Source organism: Bombus pascuorum, chromosome 7 (assembly GCF_905332965.1).
Source record: "Bombus pascuorum chromosome 7, iyBomPasc1.1, whole genome shotgun sequence".
Taxonomy (NCBI): domain Eukaryota; kingdom Metazoa; phylum Arthropoda; class Insecta; order Hymenoptera; family Apidae; genus Bombus; species Bombus pascuorum.
Genome location: NC_083494.1, coordinates 6,314,177 through 6,336,938, shown reverse-complemented (window position 1 = coordinate 6,336,938; position 22,762 = coordinate 6,314,177). Strand labels below are relative to the sequence as shown.

Here is a 22,762-nt window from a genome sequence, read left to right as displayed (position 1 = left end):
TATTTTCTGCGACTAATCTATCTTTTAGAATTTGTAAATGTAATTGCTGTGCTCCGGTCAACGCTTGTAGCGTTAGAGTCATCGTCCGTCAGGAACGTATTCCCCAGGCTCACGAAAAACACGACAAGCTTTTCTTTAGAGATCCTCTGTATTGGAGGATTTAGGTGGGCACAGTAAACAGAAGATTCATAGTGTTTTAAATTAAACTTTATCATCCCATAACAATACATATGTTCCGCTTGGACATTGTGTTGCGTACATGCAGATACGTTGAACATTACAACCTCTATACCCATTGTCCCTTATTTTGCCTCAGAAATATTTCCTTTAACCTGCTAAATATCATTCTTTTTATCGACTATGTAAAACTATTTCTTATTTAACGCCTTAACTTTTTTTAACTATTTGGTTAACCAACGCCTCAACTTTTCCAACTGTATAGAAACGATACAGAGATTGGAAGCTTTTTCGTATTATCAGAATCGCTATCGAAAATAGTGATTCAGTAGATAACACATGTATTTGTTCTTGGTTTAGGGGATCTATAATTAAAATTAATGTACGTATATCTCTTTTTGAGGATATTGCGTAATTGATAGGAGGATCACCCTCGGATACACCATTTCCTGTGGAAATGTTAGACAGATTTGAGTTCTTATCGTTAATGACAAAGTGCAAGACCATTTCGTACGATAGAAATTGTTATCTACCGTACCATACGTATGTGTAGTAATGTTTCTGCTAATAATATTAACACTCTCTTCTATTAGACAATTTCTGCTTCTTCATTTAAAATCAACGATAAAAATGTACAAATTCGACTATATTTAATATTCGTTAACTTCTTGTTCAATAACCAAAGATTCATCTGCCCAATAGTCATCTAAATTAGCAGAACGATATGTGCCGTGTAGAATGACACTATATGAATTACGTATGATGCAGTGCTTTCAAGATTTTAATTATCATTCAACGTGTATTCATATTTTTTTATGTTGTTCGTCAAGGTAAAATATTCTCAGTTTCTCAGGAGTTCTCGAAAGTTAAGACTTTAGGATATTTAAACGTCGACAAGATTCAAATAACACCGAGTCGAAACTCCATGACGATTGATTTAATCGAAAACTTGCCGGCGAAGGCATTGAATTCCCAATACCGGTCGTACCAGCGGTACCATTACTAATGAATCATTTCCAACTTTGGACACAACGGCAGTTGGAACATAGACGAACGTTCCAGTTACCACTGCCGATCGTACAGTTTCACTGGCAAAAAAAAATATGATCGATCGTGGCACAGTCCACGCTGTGCTTGGAACGACGAAAATAAATTTGGCAAACGATCCATTTCCCCCGAGAAACGTGGAAATTCATATCGGTGGTTTGCGCGTTTAAGTTTTCTTAATAACAACAATCGAAACTTTTTATGTTTCTTCAATTTTCCACACGTTATATCCATTTCTCTAATATCTTCTGCTACGATTTACCGTTAAATTCCAATCGCTGCATTCCAATGCTGCAAAATATGACATTGTTTCCTCAAACAAATTTTCATTCGTCAAAATATCACTAAACGTCAATTAATACTATCATATCAAATAATCGGTATAAAATGAAACGGAGTTTTTTGTAAATAGGTCTCGATTAAGCAGGCTGATCACTGACTCAGTATAATTCCTTTAAATCACGTTTATTCTCCTATCATCGTTTAAACCAACTGAATTTATATTATAACGCTATTCTTTGTTACGAACTTTTTGAATATTCCACCAGTACTTCAAAGAGAATGCATGCCGCGCACTATGCGTATTCAACGGGCGTATTCCTATACGAGACTCTTGGCTCGCAAAACTTTGTGGACATGGCTTCCAATGAAAGGTTTATAACACTTCATTACGAAACTTTATTGTAATACTTCATTTCATTGAACACATATTTAATACGGCCCGACATATACATATGGTAGTAACAACTATTACGTTTCAGGAATTCATTTCATTTATCTTTTGGTTGGATTTTATTTCGCTTTCAGTCAGAACTTCGTAAAATCACAGATTATACACATTCGTCTCGCTATGGATTCCTTTTTAAAGGAAATCAATAGCAACAATAAGCAAAGAACATCTCTTTGCTTTTAATATTATCTTACTTATTCAAATTTTTAATCTTGAGAGACTTCTCTTTCGTCGTGATATTAGATTGACCGTTTCCTTTTAACGCGACTCGTCTTATTTATATCTTTATTTCTTTTATCCTAGCTGTCTATATTCTTTATATTCTTTCTTGAGTACTTCGTCCATCATTGTTTATCTTCGTACACATTTCTCTTTAATATTAAATTTCATTTTCTTCTTCTTGTAAGCTTTACATTAACGAACTCGCGATTAAAGCTTTTCGAGTTTGATTCAGGTCAGAAGATAGACAAAGCGAACAGGAGTAGACGAGAGAATAGAAATTTCCTCGCGCAAAGTCAACAACGCATGAGAGTGATCATTTACATTGGAAATAATAGAATTTGTATTCTCCGTCGATTAAAAACATACAGTTCAAAATAGTTTGTTCGGGTTTGTTCCCAGAGCCGCTCTAATCGGGGAAATCTAAACAATTTGTTGCAGCACGTTCTATCGAGAGAAAATAATTCATATATATATGTTAGTACATTGTTCGTCGGTTGCCAGCAGAGGAGACGCGATGTCTTTGTTCTCCCATCCAGCTTCAGCCACTGTATTTATTTCGCTAACCAGAGTTGAGCTCAAAAAACAACGGTACTTCGCTTCAACTATCTCCGAGAATTGTGAACAGAGGGGCGTAACGGAATAGCTATTAACGAGCCTTTTTCAGCTGATATTAACGAAGCATTGTTGTATTTTAAAGCCCATGTCTTTAGCGTAAATCGTATATGGCGGTAGAAAAATGTACAAAAAAAAAAAAAAAAAAAAAATAAAAACAAAATATCTTCAGTTGCAAACATTTTCGATGGATTGCGAAAGGAATGTCGAAAGTTTGATTTGTTACTAGCTGCAAAGGAAATCGCTCCATTGCACAGGCAGATCAGCTATAACGTAAAGAATTTATCGTCGCGTATCTAATCGTTCTTCGTCGTTAAATGTTACATTCGAATCAGCTCGGATCGCAAAGTAGCATTTCCTATATAGCATAAAAAGCTTTCATGTGCTTAAAACCACAGCATACAAATAGGGATAAAAATCAGACCGATGTCAACGTATTTACATTATCATATGTAGTTTAAATATAAATTCGTTCGCATATCCATGACAGCAACGAGTATCGATACACTGCTGCACATCGATACGTTGTCTGCACAGAGATGAGATTCTCGGCATAAATGTTTTGCCGATCAGAAGATGATTACATGCTGCTCATACATGTGGCTAACGATGTGGTTATTCACAGGTAACGTATTGCCTTCCGTGTGACAGATAACGAAAAATTAATAGAGTTATGTCGTCCGATGTCAATATGTTAGGTGTGCGGTAAACAGCATCCACGCGTGAGCAATTGGACATCTAAACGTCGCCGGTCTGATGCAGTGCTGTTAAATGGATGTTAGCCTTAAATCTTCTAGCAAACGCTCTAACAAACACCATGACTCATGCATGCCTAGTCAATTTCGCTGTCCTTCCCTACATCATCCTTCTCTGCATCGCTCTTCTCTATCGCGCTACTGTATTTGCTCATGACAGTTCCCTCGATTCGACGCCTTTCTTCTCTCACAATTTCCCTTCAATTTTCCACGATTCTGTAATTAAATGCTTTTCCGAGTAATTAATATTCGTATCTCGTTGTCTTCTCTGCAAATTTTCAACATTCATCAACCTTCGAAGTACATCGCCGAACACAATGTACCTTTTACACATACGTTGACAAAACAATGTATCACTATTCGATACAATGTTAAACAATCGTTCTACCAATTTTATACTATCGCAACGTTTGATTATAACGATTACAACGCCTTCGTGTAATAGCTATTCACGATACGATATCTTGGCTACGTGATTTTGTGAAATATATATTTTGGAAGCATATTACGTCTCTACTTTCGTTATAATTTACTTTCACGAAACAACATAAAAGTATAGTAGCATATTGCTTTTGAAAGAAGCGCTCGATGGAAGATGCGTTCTAACATTTGGATGATATAACGCGATAACGTATCGGGTTACACTTTTCTAAATATTGTCGTGATAATCTTACAACATATTGTTTCATTTGGAAATATAGAAGCGTAGCATAGTATTATAGAGTACATCCATACTAGAATGATATTATTCGAGCGAAATTATTTAACAGAAATATTAGAAATTGTACGTAATTCCACTCCGCGTATTATGCACAGATTTAGCCTTGAAAGGTGAACAAAGTCAGGTAGTGCGAGATTATGCGAATTGCTTCGAATGCCAGGAGTAAATTTGGGAGCGGATAGAGTTTCACTGGCAAAGGTGGAAAGTTCGTAGCCTCGAGGCTTGCTGGAAATTTTCCTTCTCCCTCTAAAGTGTAAAATAACTTCCACGTATAAGTAACTAATTTACATCGTCTTGGCGAAACATAATAATATTATTTAATAGGAGATTGAAATAAATGCAGAAAAAGGAGAACGAAGAAATATAAAAAGCATAGCGCGTTTAAAAAGTAGGCATGGAAATATATTTATAAATATAAAGCGATAGAAGAGTTGCCAAATACATTATGAACATTTGAAGCTGGTAATAGTAAAATAATTTTAAATTAAATATAAACAAATTTCAATTAAATTGTATCGACATATTGCATCTCTGGCTTGAATCTACCATATTAAAAACTGCAACATCTTATTATTTCAATTATTTCATATTGCCGCGATATAGAAAATATTACAGTAATTCGTTTCTTATTGCGTTGACAATAGGATTTAAAAGTATGTTCGTCACAAAGTTCAATGAAATTACCTCGACGGAATTAATAAAGTGAACCTGGTTTCTATCGAAGTGTACAGAATGCGCGTTATCTTTAACATGCAATTCCCTGGACAAGGTTCCTTGTATGTAGGCGAACCGTAATACCGAGCGATATTAAATTTCTTCATCAAGCTTCTCATTAAGTAGTCAGCCTCAATTCACTAACCGATTCGGTATTGTAAAAGAAAACGTTCCAACTTAATAAAACAATAAACAACGAAATTTCGGAAATTTCTAAAAAACTAAAGCACGTAATTTATATTTAAAAAACGAAGTTGTGGAAAGAATAAGTAAAGAAAAGGATTTACATACATACTACGAAAAGAAGAAACCTATATTACGGTAAATTATACTTGCAACATACAGTGGTACACAAAGATATTCGTATTAGAAAACTTTTACGTATACACATGAGACAAAACATTTTGAAATTCCATTAGCACCAGTACCATTATACTAGTAATGAGACGCGATTATTGTGACTATATTCGTAAAACTTGAAAAGAATCTACAAATGCATACACATTGAAGTTGCAAAATATTTGTTCGAAGCACACACTTGGCGAAAATCATCGAAATATTTGAACAGTCAATTGTTCGTTATATTAACGAGCCACGATATTTAGTGACATACTTAATATGAGGCATTAATTGTATGCTTCATATTATTCTTTATGCTGTATAGTAATTTTTCTGCACGTGTATGTTTGCGATGAATGTTTTAATTTTAATCATGTCGTAATTTCTACATATACATTTTCAAATTGTACTATTGTAATCGCGATAACTATATCTCGTTACGGTATTAACGAAATATCAGAAACCACTGTACATCGAAGGCATTTAAGACTTTGGCACGTTAAATTTTTCTGCGTTCAAATTTTCAGCTCTTACGCGTACATGTCCAAAACACCCGATTTGTACCGTAAAAGAAAAACACAGCTTCGTACCAAGTATCTAATCTTGCGACAGAAGTAAATTTGACAATTTAGGAGTTTACTCGTAAGATTTGGAAAATTCATGCTATCGGTCGGCACCGAAGTTTTCTTAATAACGAATCCCGAATTCCGACCGTTTCACGAAGTAGGTCGCATTGCATGCGATTTCCTGTAGTTGTGTTTCGTGTGTTCTCGCCTTTTCTATTTTCTAAACTCTCTCCCTTCGCTCTTTTCCCTATAGACACTTGCCGCTGCTCTAAGTAGCCTCTGCAACGTAGCAAGGTAAACCGCGCGCCGTCTTACGATACAACTTGTTCCCATATGCAAACTACGTACATGTGCAAAAACACGGCGGAAAGTTACCCTATGGCAAGGCGACTAGAGAAAAAATGCATACCGCGTGCATGTGGACAGAACTGTGCGAAAGGTGAATGAAAAGAGGCTTGTCTGTGTGTACAACGACTGTATCAGGTGCGTTTTAGGTTTATGCGTGATTCGAAAGCTTGTTTATCAAGAATGTTTTATAAATTGTTTGGTATAATTGGTGTTACCGATGATTTGATATAATTAAATCACTATTTCCGATTTTTCGTATAGAAAAATAGATTCTAATGTAACAAAATAGGAGGAGACGAGCTTCGTAAGCTTATCCACGTTGCCTGATTGTTATATTACATCGGTAAGTATCTGCTCAATCATTCTTTTCTCATTTTGTATAAAAGTATAATTAATATAATAAAGAAGGTCTACTTTTCCTCTACGCAATAGTCATGACGTGATATGATGATTGAATGAATTTTTTTAATATCTTTTTACATAGTAGCTATTTATTTCATATGTTAATGTGCAGTAATGGTAAACATGTATCAGACAAATCGGAATATACAGTATATATAAGGAGAATTATGCAAATGTGAAATAATTGTAATTAGGAAAAAGTATTAGGGAGAAATATTAAGAATGCTCGTTCCAAAGCGATTAAGCGACGCAATTTTCTTGGATGTATAATTATAGCTATTCCTCTTTCCGCATCCGTTTCAAGCGGCAACATTCTCAAGTTATCTGTTCCAACTTATATGTACTATGCACGTATCTACCTGTACCTATCTAGCTCTCCGATTGGAAAAATAGATAAAGAATGAGAAATAAACAAACATAAGTCTCGTGAGGTTATGAAGTTCAGAAATCGAATAAATAGAAGATATGGTCAATCACATCTTTCTAGTGGGAATTTGAACTGTCACTAAGAACTTTGTTATAGAACTTTAACTCGTCTTCGCAACGATAAAGCTTAATTTTCTACAAAAGTTTTCTTGACAACCTGACAAGCCAACTTCTATTATCTGCATCTCCGCACGCGTGCATGCTAAACGTGTGAAATGTGTAAGTATGCGAATGAGTACGAAAAAGATATCTATACTTTTGCGAAACATTATATATAATTATATTTATATATATATATAATCATAAATATACTGTAATATCACTCATTCGAAAGAAAATTATTCATAACGTTCTCCTTTAGTATCTCTATCTTCGGTTATTGTTTATTGATTAATCCTAAAGTGCACACGTGAACAAAAGTCACATCAGTGCGCACGCCAGGTCTGTCAGGCTTATTACCCCCTCCTCCTCAATTTAATTATTATTCTATCAGTAATCATCCAGATTGAAAGATTTATTTTTTATTACTTAATGTTAACAGTTCAAAGTATTTTAGTAAAAAAGTGTAGTTAAAGAAAATGTGTATTTTATAACATAAAACATACAGCATATACTCGTCAGGCCCAACGTGTGTTCTGTGGGGTCGATAATCTCGTGAAGGATTTCAATAAAATGTACAAATTTAATTATAAGCGAAAGCATTTTTAGTTAACTGTTATAACAATCACTCGTGGTTACTCTTCACGTTGTTTGGAAAATATCAATGCATATCGTAGGCAGAATGCAACGAATGTTGCTTACCGGATACATTTAAAACAAAACGGATACGTTTAAAACAAAACGGATAAGAGGGCGAGAATGGAATGATACAGAAAGAAAGGAAAAAGAAAGAGGGAGGGAAAGGGAGACGCTAAAACTTGAGGAAATACGGTAAGCAGTGGCACATGGCACGTCTTGTTTCTGTGGTAAAAAGTGTAGCGGCTGTGAAATGACTTTTTGCCCGTGGGCTCGAAACGGTGAAGGGTTGAACGATCGCCTCCAGGCAGTACATTTTGGATCTTTTTTGGCGTAAGTTGACCTTACGTGTTAGAAGCGAAAGTTTGGATCGTTCGTTAAGCTGAACACTTTACGTACTGTGGATTACGACACTTGCCGTTCGTAATTTTCTACCCTTTCTTCCCTCTTACTTCAGTTTGCTCTTAATTAACCACGATCTTCGTGTTTTTCTATCTGACGAAATTTTCCCCACTTCTCTCTTACTTCCTTCTCGTCTACGCTGCACGCGTTATATCGAAATCATGATTTTCCTTAGATAAACTTGATCCTTTTTATAATATTTTCTTCGGTGTTGGCAAAGATTCAATATATCAATAATATCTCGCTTACTTTCTTCTTGCTTTTTCATTATTTCTACCAATGTCATACATAGGGAACACGAGATTTCCGATTCTAATACTTGTCTAATGTGTAAAAGTAGCAGATAGTTAAACGAACGTTTAGGTTGATGAAATGCCTGTAGAACAACAATTGCCGATATCCTGTCGATCGAAGGTACTTGTCATGAGGTATGCAAGTATAAATAGGGATTTTTGGCGCGGTTTCTCTTACGAAGCCATCGAAAAACTGTCGAACTAGTTGAGTAGCGATAGACATTTACCGATGGCCTGTCAAAAATTCATTTTCGCGCTTTTCACCTGTCAATACGCGTTACTGTATGCATTCCATGCGCGTTCTCATTCACAAATCATATGGTAGGTAGGTTGACTTCCTGTTGCAAACGAAACTGCTCTATTCCTACTAAACTAGTCTCTCTATTGTATATAAAAAGTTGACGATCTGCTACTTTGAAAAGCACATTGCGTGATTCGCTTGTTCGTCTACGATTAAATGTTGCTGACATTTGCGTGTAAAGTATTCGGGTTAGTTGATTTTGTCATGAAGATCTAAGGTATATATATATATATTACTTTCGTACTATATATAAATAGCCGCTTTTAGCCACGAAGACATATCTGAGCCGTTAATTTCTATTTAGTGCTTATTCTTGTGCCTTGTCATGTCTTGTTTTATTACACAAATTTACATGCTCATCGACTTATGCGTTGTTTCAAAGTTTCATCGTCACATTATCGAAACATTATACGTGTCATCGAGGAGTCACATAGCATATAAATCGATGTTTCGCGAATGATTAACGATTAATTGAAAGTTCGACGACGTTCGTTACTACCAACGTTTCATTACGATTATCGATCTATATCGATTAATCCGCAGCGAGCAACGTACGTGGCAAACGGGGCAATAATCGATTTCTTGTCGATAAACCATTTACTGTGTTCGTCCGATCGTACTTTCTTTCTCCAACAAAGAACAATAACAGAGAAAGGGTTAACGCGTAAAGATTGGAAAGAAAGGGAAAATTATGTAATGTTCCTGTACACATGATACGTGACACCGGCGAGACAAAGAAAAGAATAGTTGGCAAATATTTTTACCTTGATGAAAGCCAGAACGATCAACATTGTGTCCATTGACGTGTCCCATGCCGTCGATTCCGATAAACGTCAAAAGAGACGTTAACGAAGCGATCATCGAGATCGTCCTCGAAGCTTTAACGGCACGAGCTGCTAGCATTCCTGCTTGCCGGTTCTTTCTCGATGAAAATCGTAGATCGTGTCAGTGAAACGCTGCTAAACCTCAGATATAGGAGAATACAAAGACGTATTGTGATGCAACCGTTCTATTAATCGTATCACTTTGTTTCGCAAATCGGTCCTCGATTAGCGCACCTGGTGCCGCTCGGAGCGCCTTCTGCGTGCGAGGCACGTGCTCCGAGCTGTTCCCGGCCGAACGACTCCGCTCATCTCCGCGTTCTTTCTTCTTCACGGTTTGTTTTTCTCTCGGCCACGGGTCCAGTAATATGTTCGTAGATCCACGGATCGCAACGTTAATAATCACACTAATAGTATTTGTCTAGAAACGCAAGCACTGAGGGTAATGTTTCAAGAATAAATGGAGACGCATTGAATTGTCATCGAATAAATTATTCTTGCACAGACGTTAACCGTGAAGCTTGTAAATATTCAAAGTTAACACTGACACTGAACGATACGCTTACTCGTCGTATATCGATAAGGAAGAGGGTCCACGACAAGCTCTCCTTCTCGAGGCTGGTCCTGGTCCCTCTGTCCCGGGCCGTAGACTGTCTGCTACCTGGAAATCCTCGGTGTACGGAGTATGCTCCTGCCTCCACCTCCACCTCCACCTCCACCGTCCACCTACAACCCCTCCTCCGAAGGCACCACTTCCACCCACCGCCACTCGCCGCCGATAAACTTCCTACGGGCACCCTCTGACATACACCCCCTCGCTTCCCTACTCTCTGCCGCCTGCAGCCCGCACCAGGAACCGTCTACCGGCTAGCGCCTGCGCCGACCAAACTGTGCCCTGATGCCCGGGCACTGCTGCTGCCACTGCTGCTACCTCTGCTGCTTTCTCGTACCTTCACAAATCTCTCCTCCTCCACCTCTCAACTCCCGTTACCACTCTCTTGCCCCTCAACCCCGTTTGCGCGCTTCCTTTTCTCTATCAGTCCATCTCTCCTTGTCGCTTTTTCCGGGCTTTCCTATCCCCCGCTACACCGACTTCTCTTTCTTGGTTTCTTCGTTCCTTCGTTTTCCCCGTTTCCGTCTCTAACCGTGGATATTTCTGCTTTTCGCCCTTGCCGGGTTTTCAGCTTTCTCCTTCTTCAGAAGTTCCACGGCTGGGAACCGTTCCCTGCTCTTCGTTTCTTCTCGAACACATGCCATTCAAGTTTCTGTTTCTTTCTTCGTTTCAGCTGCTTGGTCGACCGGTTCGTCGCATCCTTCTTACCTGAATCTAGATGACGCCGGTATCAGGTATAACGAGTTTCGCCGGAGCAACTTCCATGGGTCCGTAATCGGTGACGTCGCGAGCCTATAATGCTGTTTAATTCCGACAGAGGGTTGGAATTTTAGGTCTAACCAGGAACATGACGAATAATAATTGAACTACTTAGCGGTTCCCGATATCAAACGGTCGACGAGGATATTGTTCCGTTACCAATTTGAAAATCAAATTACTACGAGGTTCGGGATTTTTGCGTGTTTTTTAATTGTCGTTTTGTTACCGAATCATCGATTTGGCATATATTACGGATACCTATAATCAAAGGATGTACGTCACAATTTATCTAACCGTAAAATCGTCAATTTTCCAGAAGATTTGTTGCATTTTATTTTTGTCACGTTTCAGTTGGAAATATGTTGTTACTTTAAAATGTAACGCGAGATAAAATATTTGAAAGAGAAAGTACATACACAGAATAATTCAAAAGATTGAAAAGTTTGAAGAAAATAACGTTCAAGATACAAAGTGAATTGGAATGAAAATTCAGCAATATGCAATAACGACACGCAAAATACACGCAATCCCGTATAAACAAATGTTTGATTTTTATTTAGATATGATTTTAAATGTAGTTGACGAACACCTGTCGCCTTCTATTCTCTGGCATAGCGGTTAGAAGGCTTGTTCTGTTTCTAGACACGAGATAACGAGTTTCGTTGCGACAATTCCACGCATCTAAGAAGATCACGACCTACTACCGAGGAACTACGCGAAGAAGGCGATGTAGAAGGTAGGTCGAAGCAGTCTGAGCTGACGTTATGAGAATACGAGAGACGGAATTTAGAATCACGGAAGTGATTGCTCCAAAATTACGACGTGCGATCTGTACTATTGTTAGTCGAGTCAAGAAGTCAAATGTTTTCGATTTGTATTGCAAATAACGATTAAAATTCTTTAAAAAGACAGCGAAATTTTATTCTACCATTTTTTCATTATTTATCCCATTATTTGTCAGACTTTAAAATATTTCTATTGTTCCCTATAAATATAAATTTTTTTTTTTTACTAAATATCGATACTACGTCTATAAAATAATCTTATCAATTATTTGGAATTTTTCCAAAATGGATAAAACTTAAAAACGCAGAATCTCCTAATTTTTGAATGTATCGGTAATATTTCATACCTGATTGCATCTTCTATAATGTATTTGTTAATTTTTAGTATTTTTTAATTTTTATTAATTTAGTTTTAAGCAATCAATTTTCATCTGTTCCTGAAGCATTTTAATTTCTGGCGCAAAAATTACCATTACTAAGTGTACATTAAAGTATTACAAACAATTATATCGTTATAACTGCGTTTAGACGTTGATGAAATTAATTTCTGATCTTGGATTTTGTAATTTTTCGTTTTACCATAGTCGTCTTTGCTTACGGATTAAAAATACGTTTTTAAGAAGATTTTAAAGTTTTCAACCCCCCATCCTTTTGCTTTATTTATCTCTTTCTTCTTTTACTTCTATTATTTGCTTCTTCCAACTGAAAATGCATTACCTACCGATGTAGGTAAAGTTGACTGGATTATGTAAACGAATTGAGGTAACATTTCAATTAAGATTTAAGAAACGTTTTTAAAACGGACAACTATTCTCCTTATATCAGAGTGACGACGAAATGTTATTGAAAAGTTTTAAAAAACCCACTACGTTATAATTACGCTGAAATTTATTTTTACCTGTTTAGCGTCATAATAGACGTTACACTTTGAATATTTTACATATTTTTGCATTTCATGTAGATGCTGTGTATTTTTATATTCTCAGACATCCCATGGATGCATAAAAATCTGCGGTTTAGTTATAATGGACTTTTGTAAGCGATTACCCGGATTAAATAACTAAAACTAGTTATGTTTTTTTTTATTTCTTTTGTTATGACTACTTCTATCCGTGCTAAGTTGAAAGTCATGTTTTTATGTACCAAGCGTTTCGCGCAACTGGGCAAGCTGTTTCTTTAAAATGGTTAGAAATAGCAAAAAATGCCATAAGGCAAAACAAAACAGTATAGAGTGAAGTAGGTCCTAGAATTCATTTTATGCATTTTTGTGCATCGGTGCATCTGAAAGATGCAATTAAGTGCGTGTTTTTTAATCATTCTTGTCAATCTTAATTATCTTAGGCAGATAGATCGTTACAATTACAGGATACATATGTTTATGAATTATTTATCATGAAAATACATTTCACGTTATAAAGATTCGACAGGAATTAAGTTATATTTCTATGTTCTGAAATATTAGAAAAAGTGGTTTAAAAGAGAAAGACTTTGAAAATTCTTTGTAAATATAACGCCTACATGTGCATTATATAATTGCGCAATATTTTTAACTAGAGTCGCGTGCATGTTACTTTATATAGATTAAATCTGCTTGTAATTCCACTTTAAAAAAAAAGAAATACGCTAGAATAATATAATGAAGTAAGGCAACATCCAAATGCTTCTTCGTGGTATTTGAATCAGTTCACACGTCATTTTCTCATAATTTTTATCACACCTATAGTAATATTTATTTACTGTTGCGCAATATACTCTGATCCATATCTTTGAATTTTCTATAAAATTAAATGTCGAATATGCATAAATATATTGTCTTTATCCGCTTACCATAATCCCTCAAAGAAGAGATCAAGCGGTCTCGATAACGGGAAATATTTACAATATTTATACAGTGATATTTATTTCAAATGTCTCGTATAAGTCATTCCTCTCTATGGTCAAAATTTTGCTATTTTACGCTAATATATCTTTTTACGCTATACGACGAGTGAGTTTATTCTATGTAAAAATTACGTATCTACTGCTCCATTTATGAAAAGAACGATTCTGAGAGAGTCTTCTTTGAACCATTCATCCTTCTTCTTCAATTATCCTCCTTTTAATTGCAAGCAAGAAAGAACTTTAATTTGTGCCAGTTACGTAAACAATTTTAATTATGTATTACGCATGTACGCGTGCAGCACGAGTATTTGCTTAATATAATATAATTGTTAATATAACTGCTTCGGGCAATTTATTTCCAACATCCTACGATCGAATCCAGTCTCGAATGCAAATTTTGAAACTCTGAAGAATGCTCGAAGGTATTTATTTTAATGCCGTACATATTTTGCTACTGTAGCTGCAGAATGCTGTGATTTTATATTTTCTCCGTGTAATATACATATGTATACATCCAAGGATTGATCGTTCCTATAAAATGTTTAAAACAAAATTATTTAACCATAGGAATCTCGTATAATAACCATGTACGTGTATTTTTAATTAACTGTTTTCGTTATTTGATTGCTCGGATTATACGTTAAGTTACAGGTATTCGAATATAACTTTTACACCTGTGGATCAGTGATGATCTGCAAAAAAAGCAGCCTCGAAATTAATTTTAATTTTGAAATTCATGGTGGAATTTCTTATTGCATCGTATCCTACTCATCGTGAAGATCAGAAGTCTCAATGGAACTATAATGCACTATAATAAATCTTGGAAAAAAAGGATTCAAATTCCATTAGTTTTCGAACTCACTTTATTTGTAACGCGCTCACATTCTGTATCATAATCGCTGTACAAATTGTTTCTATACGTTTATACGTACATACTACGTTGACTGTATCGATTGTAATAATGGAACTTATTACTAGCGTGTTTACACTACGATGCCACTAATTCAACTTCAGTATTCACTTTCACAGTATTTAGCTCAATATTCACGGTACTCTTACTTGCTTTAACTTAATTAATTTTCCCTAACATCGTCTATCTCGATGTAACAAGCAGTATGTATATTAAAGCGCAAGATCTGTACGTCCTAGTACGATCTTTGATTAAACTACGTATCATTCGGGGGATTCGTTCTTTTCTTATTTTTTAATCACGAGCGATATTTTGTGCTTCTATACGCGCACGTAATACTATCGTGTTTCTTATCAATTTGTATCTCTTATTTTTGATAATTGAAATTTTCGTATTTTATATAGGCCGTTCCTTATCTCATAGCAGCTAGCAAGCGCTGTTAGGCGAATGAAAAGGTAGCCGCCTTATAACGCAAAGGAAAAAGTACGGAAAGGACAAAGAGAGGAAAAGAGCGAAAGGAGAATGTTGAGAAGTTAAAGTGCACGGAAGGTCGTTTTCGTGTTACGCGACACAAGCGTGTAGAATAACCGACTGAAGAGGATAAAAATGTAAAAGAGAAAGTGTCGCGCTCTTACATCCTCGTTAATCCATAACCGTAACGAAATTGTAAAACGTTTCACGATTCAATTTCCTTCGAGTAACAGTTAACACTTCTCGATATGTATGTTTTGTATTCCGATCAATTGCAAAGCTGATTGCGTATTCATACGATATAGCGTGTATTATAATTAACAGACGACGGTAACGGGATCGTGTGAAAGTAATTAATTACTGCCGTCACATGCGGCAAGGAAACAGGCCAATTAACCTTGCCACTTGCGAGTCAAGGCAAAAGTGTTTAATTTCTAATTGTTTCCCATGCACTTAATGCTCGCGTCAATATTCGATGCCCACGCTGTTAACGAGTTTCGTTAACGATGCTTTGTTCGATTGGATGGTTAGTGCGCTGGTTATTACCGTGTTTACCCTGTTAAGCACTTTCTCCCTTCATTCTCTGTTTTCCAATTTTTCTACACTTTATCCTTCGTGTTGGTACGCACACCAACGGAAGCGTTTAAAAATGCATCCAAATGAAATACAAATTACATACGACGACAGTACTGTTCAATGTTATAGAACTCATTTTCATTCGATCAATATCACACGAATTTATACTGCTGAAATGACACGAACATCTGGAAAATGTAATACCATCGATCAGGACTTATTTCTCTGCAAAGATAGTAAGGTTAATAATATTATAGAGATTTTATTCCTTATGAAACGATATATTCGTTCAATAATTTCTGTCTATTGGTATTTACCTATATATGTACGTATATGTATAGTACGAATTATATATGATGAAATTACCAACATAATTGTCAATGATTATTCGATTTTGCAAACGGGCAACATTTTTTTATTGCAAACAAAGAATTGCTTTATTCAGATTGAAACGTAACACAAGCAAACCAACAGATATCCAAGACAAAGTAGTTAAAAGAACAAATTACGAATCTTTAAGGATGAACGTTTGCACTTGTAATCTATGGTTTCGCTATCTTTCAAACGCGCACCAATGTTTTTCGTTCACAGAATCAAATGTTACGAGACGATCATATAAAGAGTCACTCGAAATTATTCATAGTTTATTATAAAATTTCATTGGTTAAATATATATTTCCTTATTTCCAACGAAATCGACCTGTTATATGTCATACTATTTAAGACATATTTTCAAATGAGGGAAAGTATGGTTTATCTCATAGCACGGAGGATATAAACATGCGAATTGCGTACAACAACCATGAATGCATTAGCTAGATTTTGTATGACCTTAAATCAGTCTTATCTAACTTAAGCTCCAAAGCTTGGAACGTCTCTCTCATTCCATATGACGCTGCACTATATGCATGTAGCCAATACAAACATCACGCGCCTTCTGCTTTAAAAGCAAGGCAGGAGACGAGGGATGTCATATTAAATCTGTTAAGACTGTCGTTTCTTTAATAACACAATAAAGGAGCAGCAACAGCTCCCACATCTTCGTGTTCTTATATGTACGTATCTTAAACAGAGGTGCGTTCGTTAATCTATAAAAGGAGACCATTGACGCTCCTTCGCTCCTCTCAACAGCAGTCGAAAACACTCGTGTGCTGATTGCAAAGTAATTGCATGCCGTTTGTGTATTGTTCGGTTGTCTACCGATGTGCAACGGCTAACAAGAAACTAATTGAATTGAATCGACGATGAATAGTTTTGCATAACGCGAGATACGATGCGATAAAGGTATAACAAAAGGAGGTATTTGGTTGAATACTCTAGATATACATGAACTAATTCGTATCCTTAAGTATAAAATTTGGGACAGTAAATTAAATAGAACAGATCAAGTGGTCGTGATTAGACTTGGAATTGGTCACACGAAACTAACGAATAGGCACCTCATATTATGTAACTGTAGCAAATCGGACATCTTCAGATATACAGCTGATGCTAGTCAAACTAAAACACATACAGAAATTGTCTGAATTGACTGTTTGAAAGAAAAATCCTTGTAATATAATATCTAATGCAATCTGATTGCTTTTATTTCATTATACGTGTTTTATTTTTAAAAATGTGTTTTTATTTAATAATATAATTGTATATCCTTTTCTTTGCTTTTATAATCAATACACTATAAACTTTTACTAAATGTATGACGTTGTAACAATCATGTATATTGTATTACATTTCGTTCGCAACATTAATAAATAAATAAAGAAAGAAAGAAATAAAAGATACTTGTTGTCGTATTGATATCGATTCATTGTACATGCGAAAAACAACAACTGCATATTAACAATTTATTGTTATTTATATTAGTCGTGAAGTGGATAACGCGTTTTCATCCCCTTTTAAACTCACTTATTGTGTAACGAGAGCCCGAATAAAGCAATATAATCACGTAAGATAATGTTATCTACGTGATTATCCTTCGTCCACATTTATACTCTATTAATATAGGAAAATAACAAGATCAGAGATCAATAAATTTAACATAATTTCCTCTTTCTGTTTCCTTGATCTTAAAACGAAAAATAATACACATGAGTGGAGGAATTTTGTTTACTATGAAATACATACGGATACTATACCGACGCAAGAGACATCATTCGTAAACAGCACAGTTTTAATAAGATAATATAAACTTGCATACGCGATACGCGTATACACAAGGCATTTTAAAATTTAATGGTTCAACTGTATAGATATGTTCTATGAGTAGGAATAAAAGAAAAATATTATGCGTGAAGAGAAATATTGGTATAAAAATAACAAAAATGGATCCGCTACTAATACATTGCCGTATAAAATGTGACTAGCTATATCTTCTTTTATTCGTTTATTCTACCTATGTTTATTGTTATTGAAATTGTTCAAAATATTTACGCTCAACTTATGAAAATGTCAGATGATGCTACGCGTAGGGTCATCAAGATACTAAATTTAATATTTTACGTAGAACTGATTGGTTTCGTGGCTCTTTTAATTAATTTGCAGCCTTTATTAGTGACAATAAGCATTTGTCAGAAATTTACCATGTTACGGGAGACTATTATACTTGTAATACTTGTAATAATAATCCGTGTTTTCGTATTTAGTATTTTTATTATAACTCGACTGCAAGTGTTTATGGATTTAAAATACGTCGAAATATGCACATAAAACATGCAAAATATGAAAATGCACAAATTAGCTAGAAATAAACCAACGCATACAAAAATATATGACATGTGTGATATTGAAAGTATGCCATAACAATGAAATTAGATACTGTAATTATGACTTAAATTATAACTAGCTGCCTTTTTTATATATTAGTCGTAATTAATCAGTGATCTTCAAGATTAAAATTGAAATTAAAATCAATTAGACATATATTTATTTTGCGATATCATATGATACGGTGTGGACATATCTAAAACTCCAACAGCATTGTTCAATTTCCCTTGAGTTCTCAATAACTTTACCTCTTAAAATGTCACCGACTGTGACAAGTTTAATAAATAATATCGGATTCCATAAGATAAATATACTGAGCGTAATATAAAACGTGCAGTATACCATTGCACACGTATTTAAGAGAATATGACAAACATATGCATAATATGGAAAATATGTAAAATAAATAGTGTATGGTTAAAATCCTGTAAAAGTAACATAAATGTTTATCCAGATCTCGATATATTATCAATTTTATATGAAAATGTACATTTGCATAAACATCTGCAGCATAGTCATAATCTTTTAACGGAGCATTCTGGCCTTATCTTATTTCTGTTCACAAAATCTACTAACGCAGTATGATTGTTTTAACTTCGGATGAATAGAATTCTGTTTCAGAGGATTTATCACATCCATGTGTGCAGCTTTTCGTCAACAAATTTAAAGTGATAGCGAGGTGATTTGTTTTTGAGGGAATTTGTTTGATACTGTTATATAGAGTAATAGTATTTAATAAATGAGTATTAATAGTATCATAGTAAGCATTTAAAGTGTAACAGTAGAATAATATTCCACGTATAATGAATATTAATAAGTAAAGTATCATTAACATTAAAGAATAAATGTGATTCGTGACTTGAAATACTGTTTAATTTATAATTTATACCTATTTCGATTATAAATTAACATAGACCTTTTAGAATGGAAATAAAGTTTGCTTTATATCCAGGATTATCATAGGACATTTATTTATATCAAATATCATCTTCCATTTAAATGTATTTCAAATTTAAAAAATTAGTTTGAAAATTAATTATTTAGTTAACTGTGTCGTCGATATGTATACGAATGTTTGCAAAGTACCATTAATGAAGAGTAACCAACGGATTTGGTAATAGTTACACGTATTTTTGATACGGTTAAATTGTGAAATCAAAAATTTGCAAATCTCAAATGAGGAATTCTATTACCGAAAGTAAAAGGAAGCGAATAATGATTATTTTGAAATTTACGTATCCAACCATAATTTAAATCGTAGACTAAGAGCTGATAAATTAGAAATCACGAGGACTATAAGGGAGAAATTTTCGAGTTGCACATTGCGCTATATTTAGATAGCAATAATGATAGTAGTTAAATACGAAGTTACTTATGTTATAGTAATGCAATTTCTCGAATATTGAATCGTATCAATAGACTTTTAAAATCAATGAAATAGAGAAAGTTGCAGAGTACGCGAATATTCTACTCAGATATACATATTTCTATTATTCCGAATTATCCTTCCAATTCTTTGAAAATGAGTGAGTTTGTTAAGCTCGTAATACACTTTCCCCCACAAAGTAACAACATGCAACGTAATACGATGTTCAAATAATAATGCGATTCACTGAATCTTTAACAATTTTCGCATAACGTATTTTAACTTCACATTGGCTATAAAATAAATTCGTTCTTAAAACAAAGTAGACATCGATGTACGATTATATTATCTCTGTTAAACATTTACGCAGAACACGTTCGAATCACTATCCACTCGAACCTATTATCCAATTAGATCGATTTGTTGCGGTATACATAGCAAATAGATAAATCAGATCGAAAAATATATATTGTGCGTGTTCGTTGTTATCAAAAATGATAATTTCGGCGAACACGGGAAAGCGAAACAGATAACAATGCAAATAGAGGATAGTACACGTGAAAAAAGTTCTCCAATTATTTAATTAATAATGAGTGCAATGTCCAGCTGACTGCAAACCAGTGGATCGAAACGAGGTTTACACAGGATCGTCGAGTGGTCCATTGTCGTCGACAACGCAACGAGCTCTCAATTTCCGTCCGTAGGTAATCACGGTAGGGAAGCCGCGCAAGGTATACGGCTTAAAGCGAACTCCTTGCCGATAGTTAATTATTGCCGAGCAGAACTGATTTGCAAGTACGTCGTTTATAATCCACTTAAGTCCTAATCGAATCCTGACCGGTATCGATACAGACAATCGTACCCTACGATTCATCGCAAATCGAATCGGTCATTTATTTTCTCAATTTGCATACCGTGATTAGAAAAACATCATCGTTTTCTAAATTCATCTATCATTAAACAATAATCTGTAAAGCAAGGGTAACATATTTTTTTCAACGACATTGAAATACTAATTTCAATTTCATTCTCATTAAACGAATTAATCAATTATTTCATATAACAATCGAATATCTCGTAAGAAATAAGCAATTTTTCAATATTGCGTGACTATTCGAATCAAAGTCTTGGTCTCTTGCTGCGAAATGACTTACATTACTTCAGGTTACAACAGTGCTTCGAAATGAATGCCTTTTGTCAAATTTTTTTTATATCTAAATAAATTGCAAGACCCAGAATAATTTTTACAAATATATATATAGATATACAGAACAGTGGGTTTGCATAATACATTAAAATAAGAAAAAAACGTTAATTTAAATGTATGCTCGATATAAACCTGTTTTCGAGTAATAGTATCTTTTGTGTTGCAATAATTACTTACCTAGCTTCCGAGAAATTGGTCCAAGTTACTACCTGCAGCTTCAATACAGGCACAAATACATCGCATCATAGATTGTCGAATTTGCTCGAGAAAACCAGTTTAGGTTACTCATGATAATATGTAATTAACGAATTTTCTATATTGATGTAAGGAGACTAAAGTGTCTAAAATTTCTTACTATATTTTTGTTGTCACCTCGTTACAAATCCTATGAAACTGACTCAAGTGCGAATTGACATGGTACGGTTCTGATTGTTGCAACACGAAATAAACTAATTGTAACTCAAAAACAAGGTCGTATCAAATATATGTTTACCTGAACATCTCTTCTTATTTTAGTATATTAAATCCACTCTGCTACACTTTCCACATACAATGGGACCCCTTGTATATTTTTACAAGTTAATAACATTAGAGTCACCATAATATTAGAGTAACGATATCAATAAAATTTAATATTTAATATTACAAATTTAGCAGTTGATAATACTTAATGAAATATTTCTTCGAGAACCGAAATATTGTAACCTACATTATGCTATTAACAATGGAAGCCTTACTTCTCTAATAAATCGATTGCATATATTATATTTGTTATTAACTTTATTTAATCAAAAATTTTGTTACTAGCAACTTTTCTACATATAATTAATTGTACGAACATACATCTATAAAATATTAACGAATATTTGAAACTTTTGATAAAAAAGTAATCCTATGAATTAATTTATTTACACTTTAGTTATATAAAGCGTTATAGACTAACTGGCAACATCGAATATGAAAATTTTCCATAGCTTCAACGTGCTAAGTTCGTAACGACGTCTTATTGTTCTTTATCGTAATCTTATCCACTGATTCATTCTACTGAATCGTTCTGCTGACTTGTTCTACTGACTTGTTTCACTCTTTGTTGCACGATGAACGATGAGTTCTTTGACTTCTGAAAGGTAATTTCATTAACTTGAATTTTATCTTATTATAACGCGTGTAATTATCGTTTTCACGGTAAAATTTTTGCTAAAAATACAGCAAAACTTCTAACGGACAAACAAAAACACTTCTTAACATACTCGTCAAGATATTCTAAGGAAAGAAAGACACGATCGTACCAGACATGTCTAAAGTACGAATTCAAATATATCTATTCATATTTATTCGTGTAGTAAAATTGGAGATTAATTCAGTAAATAATTACATTGTGCTTGTATAATTAGAATGTAACATCAAACGTCAAAGTTATTAATCTTTGGTCATTGTAAATCGTTGCGTACTTCTTTTGTATCATAGAGTCATGAAAGAACTACACACATTGTGAACATAAATAGGTCCTTGCGTCGGAAGATACACAGTTACACGGTTATTTTTTATCTAACTTTAGAAATATAATTTTACTGAATGCAAAATTTACTTTTACATACCTTAAATGCCAGTTACGAATTGCTCTGTCTAGGAAGAAAACTGAACAGATTTCCCTGACTTCAGAACGTACTCTTTATGTAACTTTATGTAACTTCGCTACAGAAATGTAATTACAGAGATAACTACGATGAAACTGCATCCCCTAATCATACAGAAATGTTACTTTTCTATCAAAATGTAATGTTGATAGCGATAACGATAGTTCTAGAGTGTTGAAATAA

General features: G+C 34.4%; 1 protein-coding gene across 1 annotated transcript in view; it reads right to left on the bottom strand.

Moving 5' to 3' along the window:
- LOC132908867 (lachesin-like) overlaps positions 1 to 10,290 on the bottom strand; it is a 92,691-nt gene extending 82,401 nt beyond the window's left edge. Inside the window, exon 1 of the mRNA XM_060963249.1 lies at positions 9,555 to 10,290. Within this exon, the coding sequence (XP_060819232.1) occupies positions 9,555 to 9,693 (139 nt within the window). The 5' untranslated portion in view covers positions 9,694 to 10,290. The remainder of the gene's footprint in view (positions 1 to 9,554) is intronic.
- Positions 10,291 to 22,762: the final 12,472 nt, after the last annotated feature.